Raw genomic sequence first — 27,991 nt, forward strand, 5'->3', positions numbered from 1 at the left:
TTTATGTAATCAAAAAAATAGGAAATTAAATATATTAGCGATGCATTATGGACTAAACATAAGTTTCAAAAGCAAATCATTATTGCAGACTTTATAATATAATATACAGTATAAATTTTTTTTTAAACAATTATTATGAGTCGTATAGATTTTCGGTAGAAAGAAACATTTAACATTAGAAAAATTGAATACAAAATACAAGTTAAAATATTATTCGAGAACGTCGTATTTTAAGTTAACAATAAAAATACATGCATCCCGCGTGAAAAGCAGTCGAATGTTGGAATTATCTGGTGGGAAAATGTTGATAGATCAGTAAAATAATAAATATAAAAGCAATCCACAAATGATTAGCCGAATACTACATACGTTCAGTAATATATATATAATATAATTACAAATTAATAACATAAAAAAATAATAATATATACGCGTGCGGGTATTTTTCATTTTTTTTTTTTAGAAACGAAATACACATAAGTATATATATATATATATATATAATATAATAAAATACGTAAATAAAAACCGATTTCGTTTTAAGTACACAATAATAGGAAAACAAGTTTTGAGAACCGTTTATAATAAAACCACGTGCGTATATTATTGTAATATACGACGCGCGTGACAACTATAGCTGCACGTACAAACAACTCGTCCGGCAACCGCGGTTGTTGATGGACCGCTGGTTGGGTTGATGGGGTTGATATGGTGGATGTCAGGACGAAAACATGTTCATACTCGTGGGACGACGACGGCGGCGGAGGTGGGTGACGGGCTCGTGTACAAATATATATATATATACAAAATACGGCATAGACGAGCACCGCGGAAGGGTGGGTTTTTTTTGGGGGGGGAGGATGGGGGTGACTAGAAAAGAAGTTCCGGAGCAGGCGGGTCAGCGCCGCCTCGAAGTGTAGGCGGCGAACCGTCGCGGTCAGTCCACCGTGATCACGGACGACGTCTGCGTGGTGGCGCTACCGTTGCTGGAGAACGAGCTGCGCGTCATCTCTGTGTCGGTGGGCAGGTGGGCGACGGTGGGCACGACTACGGACGACGGCGCGACGGACGGTTGAGCGGCCGACTTGCCGAACCCGATGCCGCCGGTTCCGCTGCCGAACCACCGGCCAAAAACGTGTTGCGGGCCCGCGGCTTTTGCGCCGCCGCCGACGGTGGCCGCCGACTTGACGGGCCCCGAGGCCACGGACGACGCGACGGTCGCGTTCCGCACGTTGTCGTAGAAGCTGCTGCACCGCTTCCGCCGGCAGAATATGCGGCAGAGTTCGCGGTGCACGCGCCGGTTGCGGTGCGCGAACAGTATGGGCGTGATGACGGCGTGCGCGGACAGCGACAGGAGCGCGGCCAGCGGGCCCGGCGACGGGATTCCGCCACCGCACAGCGGCGGCCACTCGGACAGCTTGAGCACCGCGTACGGCGTCCAGCACGCGGCCGCCGTGACAATGACTAGCGCGGAGATCTTGGCCGCCCGCGTCTCCTCCCGGTAACGGAACATGCTCGCGTTCGATATCCTGTATCTGTACATAAACACACAAAAAGTTTCCAGATTAATAAAGGCGTACAATTAATGTGTTATCTGTTTAGGCACTAATTTCAGACTTATAAAAAATTGTCTAGGCAATTAATTTAAATCTATATATTATGTACTTGGTTTGATAAATATATTATAATAGAGTTTCCAGACGGTATGATAAATATTTTTGGGTGTACAGCGCCCATATGTGCGTTCAAACGTATAATAACATTTTTTGCAAAAACCATGTCTCGTTATTGCATCTTTTGTTCAAATAATGAGCGCACGATAAATACACAAGTCTTTTAAAATAAATATGATTTATGATGATATTTATACGATATTCACTTTACTCGTCCAACGCATCAGCCTTGACAAATGTATTTAGGACACGAGTCTTTTATTTTTCAGTGTAAGCGTACAGTTTAAAATAGATGGACGCGAAATATATAAATGAAACGATACGCGTCAGTATAGTCACCATCTTACAAACGCGACGTATAATATTCGTAACGCGTTACGCGGGTATAAAGTCACTTTGTCCGTTCCTATTAGAGTATATTGACGGTCGATAATAATATTATGAAACTTCATAGTTCACATTATGAAATACGCAATAATTTTAAAGTATTGACTGTTGATACAATGCAGTTGTTTAAAATATGTTTTGGTCTTCCGCTCACTCGCGGTTTTACCGATTATTTATTAATTATAATATGACACGGTTAAAATGTCAACAAGACGACAAAGTATTCAAAGTATTTTTCTAATGACTCATGTGCCCACTTAAAATGCAGTTTGTCGATTTTAAAACACGCTAACGATCTGAACATTGACTCAGACGTCGTGGAACAGAGATTATAGTCTAAAATGCGATTTGCTCAAATCTCCGGTAAGAAAGTTCAACTGACAATTTCGATGAGCACTATAATATATCATTATAATATATTTATATACGATGATAAGATGATTGATCGACGTAAACTACAACAGTTGTGTGTATACAAGTCCACTGTTGACCAATCATATACAGTTATAATTATATACCTAAATAATATATATTACGTTAATATGTAGGTATATTATACCTATCCCTCCTAATCGATAAGTCATCGAATTCGAAATGAAAGAGAAGTGTCAACTAAACGTATACTTTAAATTTTACAATATAATATATTGAATAAATACGGTTTATAGGATTTGCAATCGAAATAAACTTTCACAAATTATTATTAATGAATAAAAAAAAATGGTTTAAAATTTTTTATTATGGTAGATTGCACGAGAGAAATAAAATCTATGATCAAAATTGTATAATATGTATTGTAATTAATTTTTACGACGCGCAGTTAGTAGTGAAAACGTATACCATGGTGAGATTTTGCGATTTGAAACTACAAATACCAATGTCCTTCGTTCTCCATGTACAGTATCACATCCATGATAAGAAGTGTTGCCAAAACAATATGTGCACATAAAAGCATTAAAATAGTCAATTTTCTTTTTCTTTTAGCACCCACGGCCACCTGTTGACGACTTTAAAAAAAAAACTAATTTTACGAATTTTTAAGAGTGGAGAGTATTTGCGAAACAGTTACAAATAAACTAGAACGTTGAACGGAGCGTCACCCTACCCATTAAAACAATTATAATTGCGATCTCGGAATTTACTACTTAAGTCCTCTAAAAACCGTTTTTTTAAACTATTTTTTATTCATTATCTAAGTAAAGGAGTAAATTTTTAACTTCGAAACTGCAAACTTCCCAATAGTATACATATTTTAGTGTTAAATATAAAATGCACAGTATCATAAAATTGTGATTGCTATTCTACGAACAATTAATAACTAAAAGCTAATTACACGCGAATTTTGCTTATTATTATGCATTGTCGTAAAAAGCTATTATAAATTACGACGGTGGCTCGCGCGGTTCGCAGCTCAGCTATCGAGCTACAAATGCGATAACGGTGATTACCTAATTCTGAGATGTAGTTATTTATTAATAATTATATTAAATACCAATTTTTCCTCTTCGTGGGTTGCAAGAATAATCGATTTTCATATTTTTTAAGATATTCAAATTCAGATTAAGTATTTGTATCTTGTTCTGCTGGTATAACGTAGGTACGTGTCCACGCATGTGTGCAGTAAAAAAACTAGAGAATAAATGAGATTGCGAAGCGTTACTATCAAAGTGCTTCGAATTCGAGTGACTCCTTCATCAAGCCCACATGTTGGTATTATAATTTTATTATATAAATAATTTAATGATTCACTCTTCAGATTATTGTACCATATTTATTATTATTATTATAATATTTAAATCTATGCCATATGATAAATGTGTATTATCATTAAAACTTTCAAATGAAAAATGATTTTTAAAAAAATACAGGTACTACATAAGTTTTATTTTTCTTCAAAAATACTAAATTAAAACACATTCGCAGATGAAACAAATAAAGCGTACAGTTTAAATTGTAAAACAATTGTCGTATAATCCTTTATACTGTAAACTTGTGTCATTAATGTAAAAGGACAATAGCGCAATATTCGTTCAAGCCATTCACAGTCATTTTTTACTTTGATCAAATTTACTAATGTGATATCTCGTCATCGTATAGATTATAAATACTCAATTAACGCTCTTTTATAAATATATAATATTATATAATAAATGTCCGAAGAGCACGATGTCGACGGCACTCACGTTTTATAATAGGTGATCATATTATCATTTAAACTATAATATTATTATGGGTCGACAACTACTGTAGAGTCTAATTTATGTCTTGTATTAAGCGTATAATAATATGTTCGAATATCGTCGACAGATACTTTCGTCGAGATTTCCGATCGTAATAATCGTCTGACGGGTTTTCTACCAGTAGCAAATAATATTAATTATCGTATTTTGTTTTATTTATTAATTATTTTTCGAATACCTGCAGTTAATATAATACATGCTATCACATACGCACGAACTGTACGACTACAGATGCGTAGATTGTTTAAAATAAAGACAGCCACTAATGTTGTAATGCTTAATGACGACTTTCCCAGCAACATGACGATCACTGGTGTACATATTATAGCGAATAATACGTTTTCTAGCCGTCGTTGTTCTGTTGTTACTTATTATATACGAGTACATACAATGTTATACCGTACGATGCGATTAAATAAATAACTTCGTCCATATAATAATATTGTATACTGCGTCCGACTATCGCTCTCTGTACGAGATAATAAATTATCCGCACCCGTTTATTACGGGATGACAGTATTATAAATATCTATTCTCTTTGCGGGAACTCAAGGAAATGGATGAAAAAAATTTGATTTTTATGAGAATTTCGAATCTACGGCGAAAACTGGTATACTTTAAATGGTTTTTAAATATTTTTTAAAACTATTAGTTACCTACTGTACATCACTATTATCAATGTATGTATTGTAGAATAACGTTCGATGATCCACGGTGCAATGGTACCGTAGTACCTATATAATACAACATGATGTTGATAATATTTTAATTCGTCGTCGTCGTCGTGATTGCTACAATAAATTTACGACGTCGCATGTATAATTATCATTCGTATTGCACTCGAACTTGTATAATATTATAATATAGGTGTCATGCATCGAGCATTTTACAGAGCATTCGTTTTAATAATATTATGTATTAGTCACGGTAGTACTCGTAAAACGCGTAAAATAATATTTCACTCGACAAAATGTCCTCGATCATCGTGTGTCTAATATTATAATATAATTAATTATTGTTACACGTATTCAACAGTAGCCCGAGATATTCACTCAAAAAATAATTAATTGTACACCCGGAAGAATTATTATATACACGCGAACACGCGTTCATTTCTGCGGCTGGATTTAATGCATTATATCACACCTACACGTTGGCACACGTTCATTTGTGTATGTGTATAATATACGGGGTGATCTATTTAATGTAACATGTAAGACATTAGATTGTTTTAGAAGACATTTATGTTTTTAAAAATATTTTTTTTTTGCGTAATTTTAAGTCATTACAAAACAATATTTTTTAAATTTTTTACTCTTTGGAACAATGCGATACATATATAATTTCATTATAATTTTTTATCCGGAGTCTTTTTATGTATAAAAATCAAATTTTGAACAAATAGCTTATTAGTAGGTATATAAGTATTTGAGGTATTGATGAGCGGAGTAGCCAGTGGACCAACATTTACCCCTGTACCACTCTACTCCATTTATCAAAACCTTAAATACTTATAATTTAGAAATCAAAAATATTTAAAGTTTTGGAAATAATTATTGTCTTACATTAAATGAATCACTCCGTATATATACATAATTATACATGTTATATTCTTCACACAGTAGACACGGACCGCCGCCGGCGACACCGATGAAAATGTAATTTAATAAAGTAGATCGCGGTCGATTGTATAATTATAATTATTATTATAAAATTGAATTGCGTGTATATTATCCCTCATAATAGTGATATAATTATTATTGCAATAACATCACAAGACGTGTGACAACAACATAGTTAAATGTATTGTGCGATTTGTGTAGATATAACTGCACATCATATTATTATTTGGATTGTATTATATGGTCTGCGTCTGCGTTTAGTATTATATAGCCGTAAAGGTACTATAGAATACAATAATAATTTATGTTTGAGAATACGGTGCTATGGGACGCGAATGCGTGAGGTGTTCGGTTCGACATGTCGCCTTATTATTTGCTTTATTTGACACGATTAAATTCTCTACATTCCCAATTCCTTTATTATTGAATATCTTTTAAATGTATAGCAATTTATTTGTATGATGTACCTACTATAATACAATAGTGAGCATGAAGAAATTTATTACGACTGCACGAAATTAGTATATTATGATAATGTTATACGAATATATAAATAATATACCTATAACTTGTATAGGTACTCACGTGCGAATTTAATCCGTTAAGTTATTATACTATCCAAATACTCGTAGTTGTCGATTTGATTTCATTCGATAGCACTTTTCAAAAATAGTATAAACTTGAAAAAATATTCTATCGGAAATTGTGCAACGGAATCATATTTACTTATGGAAAAATATTTCGTTAGAAAACATTTTGTGTGAAAATATAGTATCGTTAGAATAATATTTTATTTGGACCATATTTATTTGAAATCGTTGTGTAAAATGTAAAATGCGTTTTCGGAAAAAATACGTTTTCAACGATGTATGGCTCCTAGAAATACAAAAGTTCGAGGAAAATACACTTCCGACTAAATATGTATCCGATAGAATATTTTTCCAGATTTTCAAAGTTTATAATTTCCAACTTTATATACGTTCCCCCGTTTTTATAGATTATTATATATTATATTATTTTCAAATTTACATAAATACACGTGGCGGAAAACAATTTAATCTTTTATGAAACTAAGTCAATTTAAAATGCGATCACGATCGTTTCAAAACTCACACTCAAGACTTTTAACAAGATTTTTACCGGCGCACGTGATAAATACATTCCGTCATAGTCTTTACACAGCGCAGTTCATTGCTCTCGGCAGTAACGTGAGGTGGATAAATCGCGATAAAAGCTATAAAGTCACCCTGTTAAAATTTCAAAAAAAAAAAAAAATTGCTACGCGGAATGACGACAAGGTGGACTGCAGTGAATAAAATATGATTTTACTTTAAAATAGTGGACTACGCGCCTGGTCCCAAGCGCAAAATGTATATACAATTCGTATGGTAATTAGTCATTATAGAATGGGTGCTTAATGTATTATTACTATAACGACGTACCTAAACGTTTTTATTAAATCTTTCGTGCTCACCTCAAATGGTTTACAATGGAACTGGACGTGCTCTTCAGACTAGCTCGGGTGGACTGAGGCGGTTTGGACGATGCCTCCGGTTCGTAGGACACGACCGCCTGCAACGAAGCGGACTCCAACGTCTCGTCGTCCTCTTCTTGAATGGTAGGAACTATGTTATACTCGTTGTTATTGATGTTGTTGTTGTTGTTGTTATTGTTATTGTTGTTATTATTGTACTGCAGCTGTTGCTGTTGTTGTTGTTGAAACGGTTGTGGTTGCTGTTGCTGCTGCTGCTGCTGCTGCTGCTGTTGCTGCTGCTGAAGCGGTTGTTGCTGCTGCTGCAAGTGGTCCGGGACGGACCCGTTGCGTCGAGCCCGTTCGCTGTTCCGGTGCGCGGCGGTGCATATTTTCACGTACACTACGCACACGGTAACGAACGGCACGACGTAGAGGAGTACGGCGTATGCCACGGGGAACGCGTACCGGTACACTTCGGGCGCGACGGACAGCTCGCGTAGGGCCGACAGGGCGCCGGCCACGGCGGACAGGCACCACGTAACCGCCACGGCCACCGCGCAGCTGGCCGCGTTCACCGTCACGTGATACCTGAGCGGGTCGGTGACCGCATAGTACTGATCCACGGCCACCGTCATCACGGATAATACGGACTGCGCGTATACGGCACCGGTAAGCCCGTGCCACACGGCCGGCGGTAATGGCGACGTCCAACTACTGAACGGACCGCTTTCCCATAACGTCAACGGCACCAGTATCCAACTGCTCGCCAAATTCGTCACCAACAAATTCATCACGAATCTGCAAAAAATACACACCCACGTTAATACAATGATTAATGTGCACATATACCACATGCACGTACAATGTACATAAAATATTATTAATACGGTAGACTATATTATCGAATGTGTGAAAAAAGAAATAAATTACTGAAATTCGTGTTATATTTCCACGCATCAGAGAAAAAATTGAACCATTGCCTTGACCTAGAGGTTATATATACCCAACTCTCTTTGCGAGAATTTCACCGGTGCACGACTGACGATTTAACTTTTGAATGGGTTTTAATACGATTTTGAACTATAACGATAACCGATATAAACTATATAAACATTATTATTTACTCTATAGAATTAAGTTCTAATTTAGTCTCGGGGAATGATAAATATATATATATATATACTGGAAATTATCTATAAAAGCTTTATAGTATTTAACTACAACTAAGCCGTTCAACTGTATATAATCTTCAGTTTGAGAGACCACAAAATATACCCACATATATATGTATTTATATCTGTATTGAAGACGGCTAATGCCACCTCCTCAATAATTCCATCTATATGCACCGCACTCGTATTAGACATCCGGTGAGTATAAATAGCCCTATATAATTGGGCTGTAAAGTGTTAAAATAGTAATATTACGTTTGCACCATTTAGACAAGAGTAAGCTACCAGTTATTAAGCTTATTATTACACCTATCCATGAATTGCATCCATTACATATTGCTAAAACAACGAGTAGGTATTATTGCAATTGGCATTTTCTTCAGTCGTATCAATATAATATACATAGGTAATATACTCAAAAATAAACAGCGACACGACAATATTAATATAAAATAATGTCATATAGGGAAAGGTTAGAAATATCCGCATATACACATATTATAATACATTAATACATCGCTACTTATATAGATAGGTATGTATTAGCTAGTGTATTACTTTTTATTCTGTGTATACGTATTTCATCGTAAAAATGAATAATTTTATTGGAATACCTGAATATTATATTGTATAATGTAGGTACCGAATGTACACACACCGTTCAAAACTGCGCAATACGAAGTATTTCAACCAGGTTAAACAAACGACTTTCCGTTCGTGCGCGTGGAACTTCAAACAATTGGATGTCTTACGAGTAACGAATATCAATTAATTAAACACCGCGGCAGAATTACAGAATTACAGAAAAGAAAAGAAAACGTGAAATCGGAGCACACGTTTTTTGAGCTGCATAATAAATTATTACGGAAGACGTACAATAACGTATTATGGTACAAATTATATCACACCGTTTGTAGATACTCAAAAACGAAAGTATAAATACACAGTCTTACACAGTTATACCATAATAAATGCTGTCTAACGCCATTTTCAAGAGAAAATCTAACAAATTATAGAATCGTAATGAATAATTTTGTTAATACGAGTCTTTAAATCGTAACAAACAAAACATTGCGGAAAACGAACAGCTATATATTTTGTAAATAAACATAATACGTTAAAATTAACGTCGGCTATGAATGTCACTTTGAGACTTAATTAAGTTCTCGTGTCTTAGCTATACGACTAAATCAAATTTGTTTTTAGATAACCGATCAGAGTCGTTACCCACTGCAGTACGCATCTATAATTTACCACACTATACCAATACGCCTAAACGATCACATAAATTATTTTATTTACCACTATTGTGTAAACTATAATGCAAAATAAGAATCAGAGCAGATTCAGCCGAACACGATAAAACACTGATGAGTATTTTATCTAAAAATATCGTGAACTGTAATAAAAAAAAAATCGCATTGGAATCATTATATAGAGCCAAATGGATTAGATCCAACTTATGTAATAATGTAAAATCGTCTGAAATGATTCCATAAAATAAGTATTACACGTGACGTTTTCACGATTTTGACAATACTTCTTAGTACTTAAAGAAATTTGATATCTGATGAAAAAATACAGATCCCTAAAGAAAATAAAACAGCAAACGAATTGTGTATTTTGTGTAAATAAAGCGTATAATATGATTCTACCTACAGAATACTGATTATTTTTTTTTTAATACATTTAAACCCTTGATATTTTACCAGAATAAATGTAAACCGTGGTTACCGTAGTAGAAACTATTTATTGGCTATCAAACTGCACGACACTAATATAAGGTGAAATCTTATCGATTGGTAACAATGTAAACTATACACCATGCAAAAACCATGTATGACTAGTGACTACACAACTATTATAATATAAGTAGATATGTACAAAGGTATGTCATACAACATATATATTATATTATAGAAATTAATTTTGATTGAAAGTAAAACATATGATAAATGAAACGATTAATGCTTTTCCAGACTTATAAAATATGTTATAATATAAATGGGTATATGCGAATTATTTTTCATACTCTTTAATATATGCAGAATTAAAATTAAAATTGCTCAACGTATTTATTTATCATGTATATCATAATAGTATAGGTATTAAATAGGCACCTAATACGGTATTTCCCATAGTAAAACGTGTTCATAACAAAAATAAAAAAAAACTAGTCGATAGATAAAAACGCTTTATATATACGACATGTCGATATATTATATAGTATCACAATGCCTAATATAATAAATTTTAATTATCGAACAGAAGGAATAAGGTAAGTAGGTACTCATCAAACGTTCGTTGCCACTTGTTACTACGTCCTCGCGCGGTTGTTCGGTTTTGACCCTGTCCGCGACATATTTGTTCTGCGCAATATTTTTTTATATTTTTTATAGTGCAAAATGAATATATACCTAATACAATATATATAATATATATCAAGTTATTTATCGCCCTTGTGGAGCTGTAAACCTCTCTAGAAATTCGATAACCAAATAACTTACGTTACCTTGGAACGTTAACATTGAAAATCTATTATTTGTATCATAACAAAAAGCTTAGGGATTCAAGTAGGTAAACATGCACCGGAATAAACATATTTTGTATCATGTGATTTCGCTCTAAACTATATACTTACCCTATTTTACAAACAAGTAATAACGAAGCAAATTTAAGTGCGTATATGCTCAACATGAAAACATAGCATACAGTGAGAAGTACATTTTTCAATAACCTAAATATTTATTTATCGATTAGTATACTGTGTCTAGAGCAGTAGGTATCTGGTACGTATATCACACATATTATATTATATACTCGAACAAAAATTATTTTGGCACAATACTCGGTTTTTTTCAACATTTTAATAGACCAACTAGGTATTAACTGGGTCTTTGGCACGATTACAGTTTTGATGATTTTATTTATTATACAGTATTTATATACAATTATATGCATGCGTTTATATTACATAATTTATAAATTATAAAGACTAATTTAGTGAAACTACCGCACAAAAAAGTAAAGTTTTATAATATATAATAAAATATATCAATTACAAATTTAACGAATACTCGTTAATTTAATTTTAAAATTAATTAAGAATTAATGCAGTTCTAAAATCGATGAGTACCTTGAGTACCTACGATCAATTCATACAGGAAAACAAAAATAAACAATATACATATTCATCGTGAAATAATTCCAATCCTCATATCATATTTAAATATCAAATATATATATATGCTTATAAGAAGGTACTCTAACCTCATTAAAATCGAAGAGGTATAAAGTATTCATTAGATGCAGACATAAGCATTTTTTTTTATCAGAGAATATTTGAATTAATTTCCTAGAAAATATGTTTAAGACAATGAGAATTTTTCTGATAATATAACAATAAATTTGAATTTTAATATCATTATATCTATTGGGGAACACAGTATATTTTTGTCTTAAAGAAAATATTGTTCTTAAACGTTAGGTTGATATAAAATACATATTACGTAGGTAATCTAATCGAAAATAAAAATATTATATTTTGATTTATTCGTGGGATACTATTCCAAAAATATTATAAAGTAAACAGAATAAACGGTTTACAATTTATCGATAAAGACGTACCTACTATAGTACACTATACTTAAACCAGTTTTTAGAATGATTTTATATTATAATAAATATTAAAAGTCTCACCTGTTTGATAGAGTGCGCAGACCAGGTCGGCGGTAGAACACTAGCAGTAGCAACGAATTGCTCGATGTGGACACGATCAAAACGAGTGCCGAAAAGACTTTCAACAAGCCGACTAGCATTAGGGCCATTCGGCTGCTGAGATCCTTCTGTAAAATAATAACAAGAATGATCTAATGAACGTTTTGGCACATGTTGCGGGGATACATTTGTGTGGGAAGGGGGTCCTAAAATGGCGTCTCAACGGTTACCAATTACAATTATTACAATAATATAATATAATTATATAATATAATATTATTATCGTAATACACAATATTAGTTTACATCACACAACACCAATAAACAACAATAATTATCATACATATTTGATATTATAATAGCACAAGACAAGTATAATAGTATATTAATATAATAAGATGCATATTATAAATAGTTTACAGGATCGGTGACGATTGGTCGAAACCAATCAATATACACCGAAACTGTATACATATGACACATGTGTGCATATAATATTATGAAAATGTTAAAAAAAAACATAGAAATCATTAAGTATAATATGATAGGTATAAAATTGTGTATATATGCTCTTGTTATCAGACATATTTAGCTTATGAAAGTATGCATTATGTTGGCTAATGGATTTGCAATTTCTGATTAGAAATTAAACGAATTTACGTCCAATATTTCACACTAAAAATTCAAAAACTATATGACTAGGTTCAACAACTGCCAATCATTTCCCCGATGTGAAGTTAGAACCATTGAATGCTATACGTATTTAATATAATCAATAATCATCTATTATGTATTTAAAATAACCCATTAAATATACATTCGTGAATCTCGAATTATAATTTATTAATACGTTTAATAATACCTTCCGTTTTGAATAACATCTCTGTATTATTTTTACCTAGTGATTCTTTACGAAAAAATTATATTTGGTTTATATCTTGTACAGGTATGTGATTAAGTAAGTTTGATTTTGTATGCGTAGTCTCTACTGTAAAAGATCAATGTTGACTTTTCTATTAGATTTTATTTCGTTTATTTTCCAAAACTGATGTAGACAACGAACCTATTCACAATTAAATTTAAAGTAATTTCGAAAAATAACAAGAACAATTGCTTATCAGATACATGATTGTATTATAATTTTTTAATACTTGAACCTTGACCCATCGACCGTATTAATAATGCATTATTAATATTGAATTATAGTTTCTATATATCTCACTCGCGCTTCATAATATTAGTTAAATAATACATGCCCTATGTACATAATATTATAGAAGTTGAAATTATTGAGTACAACAGTTATAGCCACTACAATTTAATATTAAACTGTATAAACGAAAAATAATATTATGTTATTTATTGAAAACTAATAGGTGCAATATATTAAACCAATAAAACCGAATTGGTTTAAATTGATTTATTTGCTTTTAATTTATATAGGACATAGGTATAGATTATGTAAATATATTATAATGCACCAACTTCTAATTTTTTTTGTGAAATATACATTCTTTAAATTATTCAATAAACGCATTATACAACATAGTCAATGAAATCTAATCTATTAAGGACTTCCTATAATAAATAACAATATTCTACCACGCCAAATAAGAGTGGAATATAATAATTGTTAACCGGAAAAGTGTAATGTTCGGTGTGTTTACTTATTATGTCAAACATATTAAAATCGATGACTGTGTTAACATAAATTTACATTCATATGTATCCAACACTTCTATTCTACATGAATATTTTATGGTTATTTTAATTTTAACTGTCACTCATCATCACGTCGGTTTTCGAAAAAAATTTGTCTTCACGAACAACATTTAATATCGCACTTTTATACATGTTAATATTTTATGAATGTAAAAAACAATTTTCGTTCAATAAAATGTAACTATCATATATTAAAAAAGTCCAAATTTATAAAAATAAAATGAATTCTTATAACAACTGCCATGATATTGTAACAATCAATTTTATTAAATTGATCTAAATTTGTCCACTTTTGATCACATTTAATTAATAAAGCAATGTATTTTCAATTCACACTATCATACTCAATCTATTTGTACAAACAATATCGTAATTTATGCAATTTAATTAAAAAATGAACGTCATACTAACCTAAGATAATGTTGAAAACTTCTATTTACAAACATTTCTTAGTCACGCCTAATAATACTATTAATAATATACGCAAGAGCAGAGTATCTAAAAAAAAAAAATAGAAAAATATAGTGGTAAAACATATTTTTAACGATGAGTTTGGTTTGACGTTGTGCAGAAATTTAGTTTATTTTTAGAAGCATTCGTTAGAAATGAAAAATCAATGGTTGCAGCGACCGTAGGTCAGTATGTAAAAATATATATTTTTTTAAAACAATAGATGCTTAAGAACTACGAAGCCATATAACAGGATTTTCAGGAAGTGGTACAAATGTCGAAAATTAATAATAAATGTCAATTCCTGCATTCAAGACTTGATTAAATACACGAATCAAGTCGAAGACGCGTACTTGGTTTATTTTGATGTTAAATAAACTGTAACTTTTTGCATATATTAGAACAAAAAGTGTTCTGTATGACTTTAATATTACTCTATACTGTGTATAACTACGAGTTATAACTTTTATTACTTAATGCGACTCCCGATCGCTAAAATATTATCTAAAACATTGAAATACTTATACTTAAAAACAAATTAAATAAATAAACAGAGTAATAAATTATCTGGTATTTGGTTAATTCGCTATTTAAACAGTAATAATAATATTATTAGTAAAGTTATTATTTTGCTACCCAGCCGTATAAACATCACGTGCATATCGTATGATTATAAATTATAATATATAGTTTATTGCAAGGCGTCGCGTGTATGCAAACCGAACGCCTTATACGGTTGGCGGGTTAGGTTTGGATACTATATCACAAATTAACAGAAAGTTGGTAACTTAACGTCATAATAATATAATACTCATATTAAAGTTATATATTATTGTACGTCTTGAGAACGCTATTTAACGTGTCATCCATCACTACGCGGATACTGTGTATCAATGAAAGCCGGGCAGGTTATTATCTTGTAATCCGAGTACCCTCATAAACACATAAATACAATATAATTATATTGTTCGTCGTGTAGATGTGCGTTAGTCGTCAAACAATAATTATTTATTAGTAATGTAAAACTAAACAAAAAAAAAATTATAAAAAAAAAAAAGTGTAGGGAATATATATTGTACCTTAATTTTAACCGGCTTTTCTGTTTATCACAAATTTTTACTTTACGAACCGAGAGAATGCGCGCGTTGTGAACCGGTTTAGTGTTACAGAGGAAAGACGTTACATAATATAAACGTGGCTTTAATGGTTTGGCACACATTTGGTATAATAACGCAAATTAATGTATTATACCTGTGTAAAAACCTACATGCGTGTATTATTCAGACGTAGGGCCATATCATCGATTTACGAGTAATATTTAGTATAATATTCTGTATTTCTATATGCGTGTGCGTGTATGTAAACTAACTATAGTCACTCTAATTGAGATCGGGAAATGGTCGTGGCACGATGGGTAGACGACATTGGCGTGTTTAAGGCAATAGGACACGTGCGACGACTCTGAATGTCGAAATATCAATATTCTTTGTAGATTAAGTAAATAATAATAATACAAAAAAAACCGTCCAAGAAACGGAATAATGGTCTTATAACGAACGCTATTCGTATGGTCACGCGCAGTTTCCTGAAGAAATGATTAATACATTTGCATGCGAATTAAATACTATACCTATTCAATTACATTTCACACGTGTTATACGCATATGGTTAATTTTATTATGCGATTCCGTAGTATTCTACTTTCTATTGTACCTATTTAGAAATAAATATATATATATGTATAATATGCATCTCAACGTAAGACGTGATAGCCTTATTGTGTAGAAAATAAATGGTTACAAGTTATAACATTAAATTAGAACTGGGGTCTTGACTCAAATTGATAGCATTCGTCGTGTAAATAAAAACAAATGTTAAACTCTTGATTTGATATTCATTTGAAAGTTATCTATACATTATTTGTACCTTTACCCAAAATAAATGTAAAAACATCCGTTTATAATAACATAGAACTGTGATACCGATTTTGTTAATCTATCATAATATAAAAACGTGATAAAATTTAATGAAAACTGCCGAGATAAAAATACGATTCAAACTTCGATTCGGCATAAAACAAGACCATCCTTATAATATTCAGCATATATTTATTATTCGTGTTTGATTAGTAGACGAAAATAAATTAATTAATCAAAAAAAAAACCGTTTATTAAAATATTACTACCTAACGATGTTTTAACATTTTGAATATAGGTATTAAATCAAATGTTATGAGCAATAGATAAAAGTATTTTGAAATTAAAACACAATTCTAAATAATTTGTAAGACAAATAGTATTTTATTTCAAAGGCTAATTGGTAATTTTCTTATACCTATACCGGCTATAACTGTTAATAAATTAATACATTGAATTTTGTTTAAAACATTTATTCACTATGTTTATAGTATTTATTATTATACTTAGTACTTATCATACTTATATTACTTAGTATACATTTATAATATTTTTTATGAACAGTCATCTTCAAAAGTAAATAAAAATACATCCAATCAAAAACAAACTATTAATATAATGTTATATGACATAATAACGTAAATAACGTGACAAATAATGTTGGAATCTTGTATAGCGTTAACAGCAGTCGCGTTACATAAAATATATAACTATTACAGTTACACACAAGACAGCTTTATAAACAAAATAAGTGTGACAAAAGCCATCATAAATAAATGTATAAGACTATAAAATAATAAATTGAAGTTTTTAACTTACGGGAAAGTTGTGTAACGAAAATACAACAATACTGTGACTAGGTTAATCCAATGGTATACAGACAAGTATACCTATGGTATAGGCTATATATATATATATATTATATTGTATTATGTCCGTTGTTTGAGGAGGTCTAACGAAATATCGTAATAATAAAAAAAAGCGCGCACACACCACACTAGTATTGTGATATTGAATTAAAAAGCGGACTTTTACACAAAAATTATTTTTCACGAAACCTTACGCACTTTATGATGTCTCTTTGTCCAAAACAATCGAACGGTCGGGTAACGTAAAAAACCGGTACGAATGCTCGCCATGACGGCAGAATTCTACCTAAATCGTTTTCGATCGTATTCGCGACGGCGTTATTCTCCGATACGATTCACTCCAATCAAAAATAAAATAATACTTCTCGAGTACGCGTGCGACAGCTACTCGTTGCACCCACCACCGACACTAAAATATTATCATTATTTTATTACTATATCAACGATCACAAGCAACAGGCGTGAACAAGTTTCGGCGGCGATGACGATCCCTAAAACACATACGACGACGCGATATAATATTGTGACATGAGAAATGACAAACGACGTATTTTCTTTCTAAATTTTTTCCCTCCACCCGGCCGATCATCTTTCTCCATCCAAAACCTTATCGGACAACTAACACAACGTGTGTATGGTGTAAAGATAACAATTTATATCATAAACTTGGCTTGTGCAAACACGGATACTTAATACACGCATAATATATAGAGGTGCCTAATAATGTTATTAAATTATATCATTTTCGAGTTTAATTGTTTTACGTGCGTGCGCGCGTCGCATACGCCCGTGTGTGTGAAAACGAGTGGTTTTATTTCTTTCTCCGACTCTTTTTGTTTTATATAATATTATGTCATATAATTTTTTTGGCTCTTCGGCAGAGGTAAGACCACACGAACGTTTTTAACTAATTTAAAACTTTTAATAAAGAGTATTATACAAACATGCACAGCACATGCGTATCGATAATTATTATATTTGTATGTCATACCCATACATAGGTATTATTATTATAGTGTATCGTTGTTTGCCAGCGGTCATCGTCGTATAAAGTCTAAGAAAAAAGGTGCAATTATATTAACCTTTGAGCTAATAATATCGACAAATGCTATACGCATAAGAGTACACACGATGAAAAAAGAAAAAAGTTTAATTGCGGTATGTTCGACATCATTATGTGTACACTTTATATAATAATTTATTATGAGTTGAATAAAAAAAAAAATGTTTGTAAAGTTTTCAAAAATTATATTACTCGCATAATATACTTTTTATACGCTTTATCTATAACCCGTTTATACTGATATGTATAATTTCCTTGTTCAACTTTGACGTATGTAAAGGATTACCGCACCACCACATCAATAATAATTTACAATCATAATTATTATATATTATTGTATTTATATTATGTATAATAATGTATATCGATATATCATTATGATATACGGACAGATATAATAATAATTATAATTACAATTAATAACAATAATATTAACAACTCGATGTCGGTACTCGGTTAATATGAACATTTTATCCGAAGACACGACATGTACAACGAACTATAAGATTCTGCAATATTTGTTTGCAAATTAAGACGTTTAATACACCACACGTAATGATGAATGACGGTTCATTGTTAATATTATTATATGCGTAGGTACAATCATTCGTAGGTATTATCATTGTTAACCTGCAGACAACTGGTTTGCGGGCTCGGATATCAAAATTATGTATACATTGCGATAAAATATAGTATATACAATCTACATATTACATAATATTAACGTTTAATTGTAATTTTCTCATTAATTTGAAGATCTGTAAAACGGTAGTCACGTTGTATAAAAAAAAACCCTCTATGTGATTGCATTTTACTATACATTATGTAAGCTTTCAGGCTTATAGGTAAGTATGTTCGCTATTGGCAAAAGACGCAAACTTCGGTCCATAATGTTTTTTTTAACTAAGAAATCCGGGGAAATTTTAGCTATTATTAATATACAGAACATACACAACAAATATAAATATCGTATATATACATGCGTGGCTCATACTGGTTTTTATCAGACATCAATTATTTAAAAACAGATAAAAAAAAATTCTACTTCAATTTTAATAGTAATAAAGAATAGTTTGATTGTGATTTTTCTTCGCGGGGGCATTGCACTCTGAAGGTTTTTGGAGCAACTGACGACCGTTGAAAATCATTTATACCCACTAGCCACTACTATATATAGCACCGATGGACGATAATTATACGTTTGATGAATGTTAAAAAAATATGATTTCAATCCACCCTAGATCCCAAACTATAGCAAATTATTAATTAACTGTTAAAAAGCAACGTAATTATTATCAAACGTAAAATTTCCATGCGAACGCATCAGCATATTTTATCGGGTCACGAAATAATGGAAATCACCAATAGATACCGTGACATTTTCAAACGAGATTTGTATTTAAATCAAAGTACGGTTATATACTGTATTTCATTATTATTATCATTATTTTCATTAAAAGCCCTTGATAAACGAAACATAAATTAAAATCAAGGATGGTTAAAAAATGTAATTTTTTTCACCATGAATCTCGTAAAATTCTTTCTGTACTCTATAGTCATGGTCATATAAACTGACATATTAAAATAATGATCATTTGGCATATGATATGAAAAGCTGGTTAGAGTTAAAGATTAATAATAATAATAAAAATAAATGTTAGAAGTGTCAAGATTTTTCATCCAAATTTAAATTATTACTTCACGACTGTTGTACACAAAATATTAAATTAATTAAATTTTTTATAATATTATCCATTTAAGACAAATATTGCTCACTTATCACAATAGTAATACCTATATATAAGTAACATTTTGCTTAATTATAAAAATACATTTTATTTGAAATATTATATGATAAAAATATAAAATTTTATGACATTTTAAAAGAAATACGTTTGTAATAATTATCGTAATAAATATTGAATTTATATTGCATATCTGACAATACCTACTATATTATCCAGAATATATAGCAAATTTCGAGTATTTCGACACAATTGTGGATTTAGCATTTTGTTCTCTTATACCTACACTATTATTCATTTTTAGAATTTCTTAATCCTTATGTAAATATAGTTAGACAATTTTTGAGTTTTCGATGATCGGGTCAAGTACTCTATATTCTATTTAGTTTTATTTTCTTTATCAAACTGTCAGTATTCCTTGTACGTATTTTTATTCTATATCTAACGACTGTTTACTTTCTATTGCTTCTATAGACTCTAGTACATATAGCTTTGACCAATTTCGTCGTATGTCATTCTTATATGGAATTTTGTTAGTAAGTACTTGTAAAATCTGGAACAACATTGTTCAAAAATATATATCAATATATTATGCTATATTCAATAAAATCGTAAACACTTTAACAACTATTATTTCAATATATCGTCACGAACTAAAAAATATCTTGACAAGTATTTTTAACTACTATTACAAAGCTGTTTACTCCGAAAATAATTAAAAAAACAATAGCTAGTACATTTTTATTATATGAGCTCATACGTAAAAAATGTTTTCTCTTGTAACATAATATGTCATTAGATAAACATTAGATTGCAACTTAAAAATCGCGTGATTATGACTACAATCTTAACTCTTAGGTGAGAGTAAAGATTAAACATTTTTTTTTTATAACAAAATATGCAAATTCATCTAAGTTTAGGTACAATACACCAAAGTTAATAATAATATCTCTGTTACGTTCAATGTATACAATATAATAATAAACAATATAAATATATTACATCACAATTAAAACCTATTATAAATTATTGATTTTTTAAAAGTTTTGCTTTTTTGTAAAGAATTTCTGTATTTACACAGTTATAAATGAATTTATCATATTAGTAAGTATTTATAACAGTTAAATCGAAATCGTTCGTTAACTTAAGTCAATATGTAGCGGAACGCATGTGAATACCCTACATCATCGTTTCCGGTACTAGGAACAAATAAAATTGTCGGCAGCTACAGGTAGCAGACTAGCCTTTCTAACTCGTCCAAAGATCATTATTAAAACGGGGCACGAACATTTGGCGTGATTTACACACGTTTGTAATTAACAGCATCGATAGTATGCGTGTATTCTTAATTAATGTATGTTTATTAATAATTAAATATAAAATAATACAATTTTAAAAAATGTTTACAATTTCAATCAAAACAAAATACACAAACTGATGATACTAACAGCGATTGCTAATCATCATTGCCGTGCATAGATCACCTTGATTGCGTGCTGTGTGCACGCGTATAATACGCGAGTGTCGATAGTAGGTATGTATATAAATAATTAATTGATATATATATATATATGTATTATAATATGTATATTAAAATATATTATAATAGTAGTAATGCTGTCTGTGCGTGTGTGTTAATACAAGTGAAGTTCAAGGATGACTTGCAGCAAAGGTGCCCATTTGCATCCCACTATTGAATCCCACACATGGATTTAGCGATACGAATGATATTTAAAAAAAAAAAAAAAACTTTAATGTTCATATTTGCGCTGCGGTAAACGATGTCTTCCCTTGCATAATAAGTATTTGTACCAGTTATAGCCTACATCATGTATTAAGTATAACCATATAGGCTATTATACATCTGGTTATACCTAATACCTGTATACTAAACGACTATCGCAGCAGTTAGCATACAAATCGTTCACTACATTAGCTTTATATTACAGTCACTTATTTTTATGTGCCTATAATAGTATTCGGCAGACCATTTTGAGGATTAACATAAATTTTCTATGGAATTGAACAACCCCAATTACGTTTGCGTAAAGCGATATAATACGTTTCGATAATGGTATGCACCGAGAAACGCAATCGGAAGATTTCCTCTTATATTCCTTCTCCCGATCTTAATCCCTTTTGTGCATCTGTACTCTCAAACGCTCGTTACATAGGGTTTGATGGATCGAATAGATTTCACGCGGACAGGCGGACATATTACTTATCCTTGAGATGAATATTAGACATCCAGTCGAGCGTTAAGAGTAGATCAAGGACAGTTTGTAATCCAGGAACTTTTGAGATAAATGACGGAGAAATAAAAAACAATCTTTATTGTTTTTGTAGATCGTTTACGATTTTTTTTTTTTTGTGTTATTTCGGTACTATTTAAATATTTCATTGTTTACTCGAAATTATTTATTTTTTATTTTTTTTACGTTAACCACAACCTTGACTTATTTAAAAATTTCACGTTGACAATATTTTTATAATTCCGTATTCAGCTAAAATATAAATTACATAAACATACGTTATTAAAAAACAGAAAAACAGAAGACGTCTGTAGTTGATCAATCATACTAATCATACTGATCATAGAGCTCAGAACTTTCACGATACATGTGTCGATCGATAATAGTAGACATCTCGCTCTTTCTCCTGGCTAACGATGCGATAACCGATAGCAAATCTTATGATAAAACCGGTTGGGTGCCCATGTAAATTGGAAACTCAAATCAGGCGAAAAAATTTGTATATATAATAAAATAACCCATGGTCGTAAATCCAAGACTTATCAATGAATATATCGTATACGATTCCAACCATCATCTTTACCGCCAAATATATATCAATGCAATTAACCTATAATAATATGTAATATATACCAGAGATTATAATTGATTATAGACATAGTACCTACTACCTACATGCATAACATCGGATTTTAGGAACATTGCCAATTTTTCGCATATACGCCATCCGTGTAGGTATATTATAATGCACCAGATTTTTTTTCTCAGTAATTGTGTACGAGGTTAATACGGAACGTTTATATAACAAGGTGTTTTTTTAACAATACTGTATGTTTCTTTAGAAAAAAAACCGTGCAAAAACCACGAATTATAATTACTTTGGGACAATAATAATCGATAACAAAACCGCATAGTGCATACGTTTATTTATATACCGGCTAAATTATATTCATACAACAGAGTATCAGACCTAACATGGTATATAGGTACGCACATAGCTTACACAATATTTCAGTCCCACACTCCCATAACATAGAAATTGACCGTTTCGCAAAATCGATTATTGAAATGATGTATTTATGTGTAAATTTATTTAATTTGTCATTCCTGGCGTACCTAACTGACCGGATTTCACTTTATATAGCACTCACTGTTGTGCGAACCAGACTACCAGAGGATACAGCCATCAAAGAACTATAAAAATCTAATTAAAATATATGGCATTTTCACTCGTGCATCAAATACGTATATAGTATGCACATAGCCCATTATTGGGTTAGCGCACGATAAAGTGTTTAAAAAAATGTTTGTTACCTCCGAGTTTTCAGGGATTTAGTCAGTCGAAACTTCTATCTCGGAGAGTAAAATTTGACGTGTGGAAGAAAATCTATGATGGTTAAATAACAATAATAATTTCCCGTCGGCGAGGTGATTTTTAGTCGCCGATCGTTGCTGCAAAAACGATTATAATCCGATGCTAACGTACGGTGGCTGTACTCATTGTATTCTATTATTGTGTCGGCGGCGGTACTTGGCTGTTGGTCATTGTTCCCGTTTTGCGCGGAAAGAGAGGAATAAAAAACGTGCTCGGTTAACATAAACAATACAAAACTGCGACTGGCAACGATAGACAGGTTTAAAATAATAATAATAATAATAATAATAATAATATACACAATGTTCACCTTCCAGTAAAATACAATAATAATATTAAGAGAAATACGCATATACATTCGAATGTGAACTGCCGCCGCCACTGCCGTCATACATTAACACGCGATTACGCGATTATTATTATTAAACACATACACGCGCGTGTATTATACTACATACCTATAGAGGAGTTTGCACACTGGCGGTTAAATTGTCAAGAACGTTGATTCGGTTTCGGTGCCAAGGAGACTGGTGGCCACTATATAATATTATACTATCGTCGGCGGTTACGAGATACCAAATCGTGGCGGATGCCCATGATGAATGAAAAAAATTAATAAAAATCCTACAACGTTCGCACATATAGTTACATTTTTAAAACTGTCGGTAGGTAGCCGCGAGTACGCTAATTGTTACCATTACGCGAATGACTGCAAATTTTTCCTTTCACACCATCGAGTCGTGTGAAGCAATAAAATCGCATGACGTCAAAATGAAAAAAAGAACAAATCAACACCAATTATATTACACCAATAAATGAAAACGCCATCGCGATCATTGCCGCCGTTTTAATCGTATTCGACGCTTTTCGCACTCCTCTACGTCATCGACGAGCCGTGAGTTTGTCGATAAAATTTTATTACGATCGGTATCAATATAATATTATTAATTGTTATTATAATGTAAAAGTACTCGTCTCGTCAGATAAAATTGTATATTAAATCATTAATAATATTATGGTACTCTTGGACGCAGTATAAATGATTCAGCTTTATCCAAAATAATGAAAATCCCAAAAGACTCTTTCGTGGATACCTATGTTATGTATTATTATATTACATTTAGGTACATAATCACATAATAATATAAATCATAAAATTATACAATTGTATAAGCACCACGAAAGTACCAGAGATAATATTTTAAGTTTTAATTTTAGCATATTGACATGGTACTGCAGCCGATATATGTAGTTTGAATTAGTCGTCATTTTAATATTATGTAGAACATGCCGTAAATGAGATGCATTATAAATCACTTAGGAAAAAAATTTACATTTCAGTTAAGCGGGTTTTTCCGGTATACACGATTTCCACGATTTCTTAATAATATTTTTGTCGACGTCCGTTCATTGTTCTTCGTATATATAATATTAAACAGGTACGAAGTATAGAACGTGCATCACAACGCCATTCAAAATTATTGTTCGAATAAACGATCATCGCGAGAACTCATTCAACAGTGACCGATTAAATTGTTGTAAACGATCGAGTCGCCGTCGGAAAACCCGAGTCCATCATCGTCCGGTTAGCGGTTTCATTTGTAATCCGTAAAAGAAATTCAAAAACCGTTGGTCGATATAATAAATTACGAATTGGATGGACGCGGGTAGGCGTAATGGGCAGTTGTTAAGCGTTCGCGGAGATAATTGCGTAGGTCAGCATAATAATAAACCTATGTCTATGTATTCTATAATCACTGTAATAATAGTCACGCCGCCAATGCGTCTGGCGGGAAATTGGCTTGCCCAAGTGTTTTTGCGTTTAAAAATCGAACACTTTTTTTCCGGGCAACGACTTCGGGTGTCGAACCCGCGGTTACATCACCGTACAATAATTGGTCGCAGCATTGGATTAATGCCTATATTCTATTATACCTGATACACGCAAACCGTATATTGAATTTGTTTTTTTTCCTGCCGTATTTTAAATGATAAAATGATAAATAATATTATCGATTATGATAACGCGTTACATAGTAAAACGACTTCGGCTTATGGACAATATTAGCACGTGTACCTATATATGTTATGTCACAATACAATCATATATACCTATTACCTACACAGCTGCTGGACATGCACGTGGTCTTTTCGAAACTGCAGTATTTAATGAGATGGCTTATCCTACACAGTAGAATTTACAAAATATTATTTTTCAAACATTATGAAATCGCAAACACATACACACACACAAACATACACATCGGCGGGAGAATACGTCGTGACCCAATAATACTTTCACTGGATGCGATATTTGATATTATTATGACGGTTGGAGAATAAAATTATTTAGGTATATCATTAAACGAGTGCAATATCATAAGTCATAACGAACGAAAATGCATAATAATATAATATATCAACGGGTCGAACTGGCGTTATGCGACATGACAGTGTCTGATGCACAATGCACGTGCGGTATTGTTGTTATTGATGATAATAGGACTAATAGGTAATGTAATATATTAATATGTCTTGTCTGCTCACCAGTCACCAGCGTGAAGTTCCGTTGCCTTGGCTCCGATCCGGTCGTCGTGTGTCGCTTTGGCTCGACGATAGCTCATCGCGGACGTACAGCCGCGGTCGGCTGCGTCAACGACGGGGACGGTCGCCGTAACGGCCACCGCCGGACGAGAGCATTTTCTTCGGGAACGGAAATAATATAAAAAAATATACTTTATAAAATATGAAAAAAAAACAATACGTTCCGGGACACACGCTCAGCTGTGTCTATGATTCGCACGTGGACTGTTCCTTCGGGAAGGAGCAAACGAAACGCGTCGAAAAAATACAGCGAGATGGAGTGCTTCGGGGAGGAGGGAAATGAGTTATAAAACCACCGCCGCGATGACGCCTCGCGCGTTGTATTTTTATCAGTCGTCCCTCCGGTGCGGGAGGAAAAACGAAAATCAAATTATTGTGATAATACGAAAACGAAAAACCCGGTCCGCGGTATAACGCCGTGTGCTACTTGCGCTAAAATGCGAGCGGCGCCGGCTCGGTCCAACGCACTGGCATTACTGACGGAGTCTCCGTAATTCGTAAAATATCGTTGTATAGCGACTGTGAACGCCGCCGCTGTAACGGCCGGGTCAGCTGCTGCTCTACCGCCGCCCGTGGCGGTCAAACGTGTAATATTGTGTACACGATTGTGCCGGTGCACTGCGCGCGCGCCCCACCACGAGACGGCGGCGGTGCAGCGCGGCGGAGACGGCAGCATCCGGCGGTGCGCGTGCGGGGCGGGGCGGACCGCGGTGATCGTTCGGTTGCAGTGCTCGCGTCTTCCCGTACGGTCCGCCGTGTGCGGGTTTTTTCGCTCATTTTTCCGAGGGGGATTCCGAGCCCACCAAACGGGCTGGATGACTCATCGCCCCGTCCAACGCGCTTACTCTCAGTTCTTCGGCACTCGGTACACCCAACGCCCGTCCGCTCGTTACATCATTTGGCGACGCATTGCGCACAACAACAATACTGTTTACTTTACCTATTGTGGCGTATATTATAATATTCTACTCTATAACATTATTAATTAGTCCAACTACCGGGAAAACCCCGGACTGTTCTCACGGTCGTAAACGGTGTACGACGAAGACGATGATACTAACATTATTTACCTACTGCTATGTCTGTATGCATCAGTGGCCACCCGTTCGTGTCCACACGTTGGCGCGCGAACGCGTTCGGACGAGTGACGGTGCCAGACCGCGACCGAGAACACCGTCCGTCCGTTACATCGGCGCACAGTCATTACTGTACGAATAATAATATTATTATTATTATTTTTGTTGTTGTTGTTGTTGTTGTTGTTGTTGTTGTGTATGACAATGGGAATTCCTCCGCTGTCTCCGTCCGAGTGACGAAACCCGCTGCACGGAGTTGTTGCCGCAATCGAAAATATAATAACGCCGCGTGTTTCCCCGGGCCTATCATAACAGCGCGAGTGTTCGGCGTGCGCTTTGGAGAATGTCAACGCGCCGTTGGTTTTTTCCCGGCCCACGCACAACACGGATTCAGCACACGGCCGATTTTTGTGCAGTTGGCTTAAACACTCGAACGATATGACCAACACTATATACTTTTATACTCGAAAGTAAAAATATTATCTGGCACTCTGGCTGGGTATGCCTTATGGATTTTTATTGATATTTTAATTTTAAAACGAGTTATGAGCGTTTTAAAATCGAACGTTTTACTTGGGTATAGTCATATAACTCACCGGTTCTGCTACACTCAAAAATTTGCTGCGTTACGCGT

The 27,991-nt window shown here is 33.0% G+C and overlaps 1 protein-coding gene across 3 annotated transcripts; it reads right to left on the reverse strand.

Annotated features, from left to right (window-relative positions):
* On the reverse strand, nt 1–26,874 carry LOC132924090 (putative tyramine receptor 2). 3 transcript variants are annotated; one of them, XM_060988222.1, is made up of 4 exons: nt 26,225–26,874; nt 12,268–12,413; nt 7,397–8,194; nt 1–1,535 (listed from the first exon to the last, which is right to left on the reverse strand). In XM_060988222.1, exons 2-4 carry the CDS (start codon nt 12,393–12,395, stop codon nt 938–940), a joined length of 1,524 nt encoding a protein of 507 aa, XP_060844205.1. In that variant the 5' UTR covers nt 12,396–12,413; nt 26,225–26,874; the 3' UTR covers nt 1–937. The 3 variants fall into 3 exon arrangements, with proteins under 3 accessions (XP_060844205.1, XP_060844370.1, XP_060844289.1); XM_060988387.1 differs by lacking the exon at nt 26,225–26,874 and adding an exon at nt 24,136–24,377; XM_060988306.1 differs by lacking the exon at nt 26,225–26,874 and adding an exon at nt 17,193–17,734.
* Nucleotides 26,875–27,991: the final 1,117 nt, after the last annotated feature.

This window comes from Rhopalosiphum padi, chromosome 1 (assembly GCF_020882245.1).
Source record: "Rhopalosiphum padi isolate XX-2018 chromosome 1, ASM2088224v1, whole genome shotgun sequence".
NCBI lineage: Eukaryota > Metazoa > Arthropoda > Insecta > Hemiptera > Aphididae > Rhopalosiphum > Rhopalosiphum padi.